Raw genomic sequence first — 9,822 nt, forward strand, 5'->3', positions numbered from 1 at the left:
TAGGTAAAGAGGAAACAGTACATATGTAAGTCAAAATAAAAATAAATGCTTTACCAAATTTGTGTTCCCAGAAAAAAGAGAGTTTCAAAAGTTTGCTTAACCAGTATTATAAAGCCTGACAGCCTAATACACTAGGCTGAGTTCACTGAGGTCTCATTTGCTTTATTCTTCAAGGAGAATGAACAGACTACAAGCAGTGGTAAATGGTAGTTCAGTCTCTATAGCCACACAGCTTTGGAGGGCTCCTGAAACAAGGATACTCAGTGAATTAATGTTTTGGCATGATAGAACAGCTGGGAACCAATGCCATTTGGTCTATCATGTTTGAACCTGCACTCCAGGAGATAAAATGTTTTTTATTCCCTTATTATTCACCAACAGTTTATAATCTTTACCTAAGAAACAGGTAACCAGTATCTCAGTTATATATTGGAAATTCCATTTCTTGGTGAAAAATAAAGGCTAGAATTTATGAAAGAGTCAGGTATGTTTATAAGACTATGCCACTTTTTAGATTTTCTCTCCAGCTAGTAGATAGCAACATTCCTTAATTTACATTTACTAATTACCTTGATAGATGATAAAACAGTCCTTTGGCAAATCCTGACGTGTTATACAACCAGAATCTGCTCCCAAAAGATACAGCACTTTGGGAGGACTTTTCCTAATAGCCTCCACTCCTGGTTTGAAACCCAGATCCAAAGCAGCTACTTGGCTTGCAACCCTGTAGAAACCAACACATTATGACTTTTAAGTTATCTCAGAATTCTCTCTCTCATCAGAGCAGACCTAACTTCTTTTTTTGACTGAATACTTATGAGGGACAAAAGAGGTCTCACTAACAGGGCAAAAATCAAGCATGAAGGTAACTGAAAATTCTGACAGTATTTGAGTATTTGACAGAATATCAGGTTGGTTTTGCATTTTGACAAACTGATAGCATTTCAGGTTTTCTCAGCGAATCTCAATTATTTAAGATCTGATACCAAAGCAAAGGCAGACATTCCAGGTCAAGGCCTAGTCGCAGGCAGCTCACTTGTCATCTAGAACATTAAGGTTCACATTTCAGCTATGAATTGAACTCAAAGGGCCTTCAATTTAGGGCACTCACATGGAAACTGAAAAGACCAGCTTCTGGATCACCCACTACTCTGAAGCATCCAAGACTTAACTTAAGACTACTATTTCATCACTGTTCATTTACTGATGTGTAAAAGTACTTTTAAAATAATTAAATAATAATTCTCATTTTCTAGCACTCTTTCTTTTCCCTAATGAGGTGCTAGACTTATGATTATATTCAAAAGAAAAAAAAGATTCTCTCTGTAGAGTACAGATCTCTCAATGTTACTCAAGTTTGTGCAACACAGTGAGCCTTATAGGTTCCAGTAAGTTCAATTGCTTTTTACACTTAAGGTAGAGAGTATGATGCACCAAAAGCAATGAAAGTCAGTAATATGAGAGACTGCCAAACTACAGGTAAAAAAGGTGTCACAAGTGTTCCCTAACTCACTGGTGTTTTGGTATTATATGTTTCAGTGTCAACAGCAGGATTTTATATTCCCTTCAGAAGACCAAGCCCTGCTCTTACTATATGAGTTTTTATACTGCCTACAGATTCTAACTTGATAAGCTGCTTGCATGTACACAAATCTACACTCAGACATGGAGGTAACTTGTGAAGGCCCAGCATGAATGAAAGTGGCTCCCAAAAAACTTTAAAGCAAACCTGTGGAGGATGTTCATGACTTTCCAATCAGAACCAACACCACTCTTAGTCCTGGCGTTCTGTGCAATGGTGGACACGGCAGCATGGATGGCAGCTCCGTCACTGCGCTGCAGCGCTGCACTACCTACCACCACCACTGGCTTTTTGGCCTGGTTGAGGACCTGTCCAAGTAAAGAATCAAGAAATTCATTCCAAGGCTCTGAAGACAAAAGAAAACGTAGCAAATCCCATAATTTCTACACATCTTCTATGCAATGCTACAGTTCTGGTCACTACTTTCTTTACAGGTAAAGCCAAGAGAAACTGCTGTAAGCAGTACACTGCCCTGTCAACACAAAGCCATACTCTTGATTACCAGACATTTAAGTGGAAACAGCAGTGGTTTATATCAATAAATATTCCAGGATTTTCCTACACTGCTAAGTTTTATGCACCTGAATATATCAAACAGTTCACACATACCTGGTGGACACCTCCTCTCTGCATTTGACTAAAGCAAATAACCCCAGATAGAACATGGTACTTCAGCTCTCTCTCTCTGAGGAATTTGGGTTATTATTCAATAAATCTGGAATTTAACAGTCACACTCTTTTAAGTTGCCTGTACCTTGGAGAATGCATGTTTTCCAGAAGCAATGTCCTGGAGTATTTGTGGGGACTCTCCTAGATGATCATATGTGTAGGTCAAATTCACAGGAGAGCCAACAAGGGCCACTTTCAAGTCATTGTGAAGCCAGCTGAGAACACAGCAAACATTTTATAAAAATTCAAGAAACAGAGTTTTACTCAACCAAAGCCCCTTATAATTTTAGCAGTAACTTGAATAGGATGGAAATTCTTTCAAAGGAATTTAAACAACATGCATTGTTGTGGTAACACACCATTTAGAATTATTCTGACTGTTAAGGGGTTTTTTAGGACTATTTCTCTATGCATATTCTGCAGCCAGTGCAGCAACACTGCACTTAACCAAGAAGCTTGTTCATAAATTCCCTCTTCCCCTCAAACTTTTGCCAATTCAGTGGAAAAAAGGTAGCATGACTTTAAACAATCTTTTCCCATCCTAGCCAAAATGAAATACAACTTTAAACCACATCTACAGCTACTATTATTTAGCTTGATTAACTCTTAGTTACTTCAGAATTTAAGTAATTTCTAGGAGGAAAGAATTCTGAATTTGACAGTGCTGATGATTTTAGAAATCCACTTATTTCTTAGTTAAACAGAAAAATTTAGTTGGTTAGAAATTTTTCCTTTTTGGCGGCTTCTCACAGCACAGACATAAAAATACATGAATTGGTCATAAATTTAATTGCATTTCTTCCTCTGAAAATTTTAAGGCCACTATTGTTTAAAATTACACATTTTGGAAGATTCCAGCATTCGGGAGGGCAGGGCTTTTATAAATCTCATTTATCTCCTGCTGACATATCTTGTTAAAGTTGGATTAGCTATGTTCAAAAGTTTGGGAAAGCCATATTACTTGTGAAAAAAAACCAAAACACCTCTAATGCAACAATAGAAAAAGCACCAAACTCATGCTGAAAATAATTCTTTAAGGAATATGCTATAAGAAACTTTTAAAGACAAAATCTGAGGTGTCTGTGCAACGTAACAAAGGAATAAATGTCTGAGTATATGAACTTACATAAAATGTCAAAGCAAGAATGAACAAAACTCAGCCATACACTACAGGGAGAAGAGACCTCAATTTCTACACCTGTATCACCATTCCCTTTACTAAAAGGTGAACTAAATCCAGTGAGTCAGTCTGGATGAATGCTCTCAGCTTACTGCCTGAAGCTCCTCCTGAGCATTGTATCAACTCCAGACGGATTTGCATGCTTATTCACCACTAAGGAATACAAACCTCTTTCGAATTCTAGCGTTAAAAAGTGGTGCCTCAAAGCGTGGATTGGTGCCAACCAGAAGCAGGACATCTGCCTCCTCCACTCCAGCAATCTTGGTATTAAGCAGGTAGTTAGAGCGTAAATCTGTGCTGTAACAAAAAGATGTAAGAAAAAAAGAGGTTGAGAATTCAGTAAAGGAAGGAATAAAGCATGGTAAAGATTCTAGATGCTCAAAATATTTTTTTGTCCCAGGAAGAGAAAGGGAAAGAAGAGACTTCTCAATCCAAATTACTAACCCAAATAAAAAGCAAGACCTTCTCTCTTGTTTCAAGAGTATCAGAGACAGGAAAACATTTAAGGAATTACAATGTGGATGCTTGCCAAGGTCATAACTGTACTATAGTTTTTACAACACAAATAGAAATAGACTAAAATATCCAGCTTTACAACAGAGTGTAACTGGCTTTCAGTAGGCTACTGTTGAACTGCAGCAGCCCCAAGACACAGCGAAGCTGCAGCCCTGGCTGTAGTGGACACTATATATAAACACAGAACCCATAAATACTCTCTATACATTAATATTGCATATTCAAACAAAACCTGCTAGCACATTAGCAATTGCTGTCCTTGGTCATTTCAGAATCTTATAATGAGGGGATGTGCAGACTGGAAAGTTTATTTCAATATTAATTACAGACAAACTCTGCCTGAACTCTTACCCAGCTCCAGCAGTAGGGAAGACCTCTTCAGTGCAGAGAGTATCACAATCTACTCTATTCAGTAAGTCTTTCAGAGCTATTAGTGCTTCTGCATCCACCAGTCCTCCTACAATTGCTGCTACTTCCTTACCTTTGACAGCCTGTAGCTGCAAAGAAAGAGATTATAAACATAAGAAAAAGCCCATAGAAATAAATTCCCATTTGGCCCAGGTAAATGTTTGTTACATGAAGATGTGCCAAAGCCAGCAGTGCAACTGCTGACCTGGAGTAGCACAAACTAAGCAGCATTGTCTGACTTCTGCCAGGCAGCAGCTCCAGATCCTTCAGAACTCATGATAAGCAAAAAACCGCTCTGTGTATTCTGTGTAGATGTCTCAAACTAGAGCTGTTGCTCAGATGTGGCTAATTCTCATTTGGTGTGGTGAGGAGAGGAAAACTGGTGAATTATTTTATTTTAACAAAGCTACAGAACACAAACTTCTGTAACACAAGCTCAGGCAGCAAACTCAGCTGAAAGGTATTATCTGGGAAGCAATACCTTTCCATAACAAAGCCTGCTACTGTACCATGGGCAAAAGCATCTTTGAGGAAAATCCAGTTACACTTACTCGATTCTACTTTGTCCCACATAATTTTTTTTATCAAAATCCAGAGCAGTCATGCAGCTCCTCCTGCAGCAGAATCAATCATCACACAAAGAAAGCACTGAGGCAAGCAGAGTTCAGATAAAAGTCATATAGAAGTAATGGCTTTGATGGCAAAAGTGGTGATAGCACAGGTTAAATAAATTTAAAGGAGTCTTCAGACAGACCAGGAAGATTCAGGGAAGTTGCTTCCTCCTACATTTCTGATAGAACAGCTTAGCTTCCTGTTTCAATAAAAGTAATTTCTCCACAATGCCCCAAATGAAATCATGGTAAGACAAAGTTCTTCAGATGGTCTAATCCACAAAACAGCAAATAATATTCAAAAGAAGACATTTAAGTGGAATTACAAGGGATTGTAAGTCAAATGCTCCCCTCTAGCCTTAAAGAAAAAAGCCCTTTTCTATATAACTGTTTTCATATTAATCACTGCAGTTTGTCCAGCTTTAGAAATTTATTTTAAACTACATATATTAAAAATTCTTACCACACCAGCAACACGAGATAACACATCCTCCCAGGAGGCATAAACAAATATTCCTTTCTCGTTCTTTATCATCGGCTGAGTAAGTCTCTGACGCTTCAAACCATCATAAGCAAACCTAAGGGAACACCACTAATATTATTAAAGAGCAAAGACAAAGATATTTGTGTGTACTAAATACTTTCTAAGACTGAGTCTCCTAACAGCTTGCAATGATTAGAAAAGAGAAACACAATAAATATTTCCCCTGAAAGTTCAAGTTTTCCTTCTCAAACACAGGTAAAAAAATATGATGCAAATAAAACGTTACTGTTAAATAAGCTACGGAAAATAAAAACATCAGAAAACTCAGTATCTTCAATTATAGTATTAAAAACATATTTTACCAATTATTCTTCACTGTAGCTTCACAAGACTAACAGTGGGATCCAGAAGTCCATGTTACTGTCCACATTTGTTCTGCAAAGTGTGCCTTTAATGTGTACATAAACATGCACCTGGGTACAAACACGTTCCACACACCTTGTTTTGTCAGAGATCCATTCCTCATTGATATCTTCATGCAGCCTTGGCAAAATTCTCATCACTTCACCAGTTCTTGTGCTCACTACAATGTTGCTTCCAACTGCATCAAGAACATCAATTGACTCTACTTTCCTGTTTAGGAGAACAAATAAACAACTTGCAGTTTTCTATATAAAAGCAGCAACAACTAGTGTTTGCATAACAAACAAAACAACAACAAAATAAAGTGCTGTAGGTTTAGCTTTAGATAAAAACTTTGTTTCACAAGATATTTCAAATAATATCCTCAACAATTACTGAGTTAATTAACTTGAATTTTCCTTTTACATACTTTTTTGCACTGACCCATCAGCACAACAAACAAGTCCAAAACATTTTAGCGTAAAAAATAAGGAAAAAACAGACTACAAACTATAACATTCTTCCTTTTCATGAAAGAACTGTGAGCAAAACAGAATCTGTGTTGGCTTCAGTCTGTGGAAAAGTCTACAACAAAAATGCAAAGAATAAAAATCAGAGAAAACCCTTAATATCATAGATGCACATATTCTAAGCTAAAGAATATGACAGGAACAGAGAAAGCTGCAACTTCAATATGAGTTAAGATACATACCTTGTCTCCCATGGGCGTGCAGTAAAGGCATATGGCTTGGAGGTAAGAGCACCAACTGGGCAGATGTCAATAATATTTCCTGATAACTCAGACATGAACATTTTTTCAACATAAGTACCAACTTGCATATCATTTCCTCTTCCAGTTGTTCCCAAATCATCTACCCCTGCAACCTCACTAGCAAACCTGGTAGATGTAAAAAGAATGATAAACAAATCTGCAATGTATGACAGCAACAGAGCACATTTTTCAACCCTCATTTTCTTAAGATAAAACACTAGCCTTAGTCCACACACCTAAAGAAGAAAACAACTGTTTAGATGCCAGTGCCATCACATGCAGAACTACACACCTGCAGCCTTTTATTCAGACAGGGCTACAAAAACCCAGTGGAGCTCAATCAAAACAAAGAGTAGTTCAGTGCTCATTCGATTTCACACCCCGAGTCCAAGATTAGTCCTAACTAGCAAGTTGTTTCTAGAACTAGGCAAGTACATTGCCTTCTTTTCCACCTGGCTCAAGTTAGCTGGTACTGAATCTCAGGACTACAGAGCAGCATAAATACAGCCACCAGAAGCTGTCAAGAATAAATAAACCTTGTAACTATGGCAAGGGATGCACTTAATGTTTTAAAAACCATTCTGGTATTAACACCATAGGACCAGTTCTGCCCTGTAGAATTCCTATTTCACTTCCATATTTTGAGCATCTCTCTCTGTTTCCTATATGACAGCTCTCTTGTAGCTCTGGGAAATCAGCTATCAATCCCTACCAGAAATAAAATTCTTAACTACAGTCAGAAAAGAAATTATAAATTGACTGCTCCTCATGGTGTTTCTTTCACAAGTAATAAACTGATACAAATCAGTCTGTTCAGTGCTCTCTCCAGGAAAAAATAAAGGACATTACCTGATGCATCGAGTGCACTGTATACACCGAGTCATAATTGTTTTGACTAATGGGCCAATGTTCTTGTCCTCCACAGCACGTTTTCCTTCTCTAAATCTACTTCTGTCACTGCCAAACATCATTGATTGATCCTAGGAAAGCAACAGAAAACAGAGGCACCCAGGCTGCTGGAAAGCACCATTTCACCTAAGACAAGAGTATTAATACAAAAATCTATACAATTTAATTGGATGCCGTACCTGTAGATCACATTCTCCACCCTGATCACAGATAGGACAGTCCAGTGGGTGATTTGCCAGCAGAAATTCCATTACACCCTCTCTGTTGGGTTCAGGAATTAATGTCAACCTCACATCGTTCAGCAGATAGCACAACTGATCAGCAATACAAGGCTAGAAGAAAGGTACCTTGCTTTCCTGGACTTCTCAGAGTTTGTCAGTATGTTCCAACCCTTCATCACTGGCATGGCACAAGCAGCAACTGGCTGCAAGGATCATCAAAACCAAGCATGAATATGTGTTTCTTCTCAACATGGGCACAAACCCCAATCTCTCCCTCCCCCTAAACTCCTGCATAACCATCTATCATTAATTCATCATTTTGTAGAAATGAAAAGGTATCTACAAGGAAAAAAAAAGAAGAAAAATCTAACAAATAAAGCCACTAGAAGCCATATTTATTAATAATCTGCTACGTAAAAAGGTTAAATTAGTTATTTTTATTTTTAAAGTTGAAATTTTACACTTTTTGGTTCCAATTGAAGTACTTCTAGCAAGAAGGTCAACTGTAACAGATAAATGGCAAATCAAAGAGATTCAGCAGAGATCTGGAAAACCTCGAGAACTGCAGTTTAGAGTATGTATTACTTACAAGACATTTATTTGGACAAAGCCTACAGAGTGAGTCTTGGTCACAGTATTACTGTGAGAATAACAAAAACTCCTGCTCAGAAACTCCTAATTTTCAACCACATCATGAGCCAGACCATCATGACTTCCACCTTTAGCAATAACTCAACATTTCCAGAGATGCAAAGCTCAAACTGTGGAATTCAAGCTGAGGTGAGCTGAAGTTTTGTATGTGAATACAAACATGTAATCAATGGTACATACTGCATTAAAATATAAACTATTAAGTAACTTCAGTCTCTACATAACTAGAACAATCCTAGAACAATCCTACAGCTGAATTCATACAATATTTGAAGTTCAGCTGAAGACATGCAGTTGGAACCTGAATTACAGAACATAAAAATATCTGACTGAAAATGCACAGATATTAAATGCTCATGTCCGTGAGCAAGATAATCCACAAGAACCTGAGGACTGACTGACCCTGTGGTCCACTGGCAAGAAGGGAAAAAACTGCTTCAAAGAGCTGAATAACAACAGTTTGTGTGCTTATGATAGTTTGACAAGATTTAAACTAGGCCCTAAGCACAGCAGAAAAATGCAATTCCAATGAAACACGTATGTACCTTGGGAGCTTTCTCTATTTCTACAAGACACATCCTACAGTTTCCAGCAACAGAGAGACGATCATGGTAACAAAAACGAGGTATCTGAACTCCAGCCTTTTCACAGGCCTGCAAAGAGTAAGAAATAAAGGGAAATTAAATTTTAGTTGGGCCTTTCAGTTCCATCTCATAAAATAGCATTCAGTTTTTCAAATAATAACATTGTTAGTGCTCTAGCATATACTCCATTTTACCCTTCACCTTGCGAAGTAACCATAAATAAAAAAATGTGATCATGCAGAAACATGTCAAGCTATCAATTACAAATATTTTGGAAAAAAAATTAACTAGTTGAGGAAATGAGAGTTGATCTCTTTTTCATTCTTTCCTCCAAGAATTGAAAGAATTCTCTCCAATGGATACTACTACACTAGCAATACAAGCAACTTTTCAAAGAATACACGCACTATTTACACAGGAGTACATAAAAGGAAAATTTAAGAAATATAAAAGAAACAACAACACGGGTAGTTCTGGTAATTCAACAACACAGGTACTCTCTATGAAGGTACTGGAACACAGTCAATCACACTCCAGTACATCCCCAAGCACACAAGAAACACTGCTCCATGACATGTCTGAAGAAGAGATAGCAGGACAAAGATGACTGATTTCCAGAGAACTGATAAAGACAGCCTTTCCTGCATAAAATCCCCATAGCTAATGGAATTTATGCTATAGTGCTAACTATGCCTGCCAGAAGAAATACCACTGAATTAAATAAAAAAGAACTATAATCTATTTTTTTCTGATGATTTCTAAACAAAAAAATATTAAAAATCACACAAAAGCAAAATTAAAAAGCTAATAAAAAATAATATTTGAGAAAATTT

The 9,822-nt window shown here is 37.3% G+C and overlaps 1 protein-coding gene across 2 annotated transcripts in view; it reads right to left on the reverse strand.

Moving 5' to 3' along the window:
* NDUFS1 (NADH dehydrogenase (ubiquinone) Fe-S protein 1, 75kDa (NADH-coenzyme Q reductase)) overlaps positions 1-9,822 on the reverse strand; it is a 13,527-nt gene that overhangs the window by 2,193 nt on the left and 1,512 nt on the right. Inside the window, exons 3-14 of one of the 2 annotated variants that reach the window (XM_010007319.1) lie at positions 8,951-9,058; positions 7,881-7,957; positions 7,713-7,794; positions 7,474-7,604; positions 6,565-6,750; positions 5,949-6,083; positions 5,430-5,544; positions 4,299-4,444; positions 3,600-3,728; positions 2,337-2,466; positions 1,730-1,890; positions 570-724 (exon numbers count right to left, since the gene is read on the reverse strand). In XM_010007319.1, coding sequence (XP_010005621.1) covers positions 570-724; positions 1,730-1,890; positions 2,337-2,466; positions 3,600-3,728; positions 4,299-4,444; positions 5,430-5,544; positions 5,949-6,083; positions 6,565-6,750; positions 7,474-7,604; positions 7,713-7,794; positions 7,881-7,957; positions 8,951-9,058 — 1,555 coding nt within the window. The remainder of the gene's footprint in view (positions 1-569; positions 725-1,729; positions 1,891-2,336; positions 2,467-3,599; positions 3,729-4,298; positions 4,445-5,429; positions 5,545-5,948; positions 6,084-6,564; positions 6,751-7,473; positions 7,605-7,712; positions 7,795-7,880; positions 7,958-8,950; positions 9,059-9,822) is intronic. The other variant, XM_010007320.1, reaches the window with a different exon arrangement.

The sequence above is a fragment of the Chaetura pelagica genome, unplaced genomic scaffold (assembly GCF_000747805.2).
Source record: "Chaetura pelagica isolate M959 unplaced genomic scaffold, ChaPel_1.0 scaffold21, whole genome shotgun sequence".
Taxonomy (NCBI): Eukaryota; Metazoa; Chordata; class Aves; order Apodiformes; family Apodidae; genus Chaetura; species Chaetura pelagica.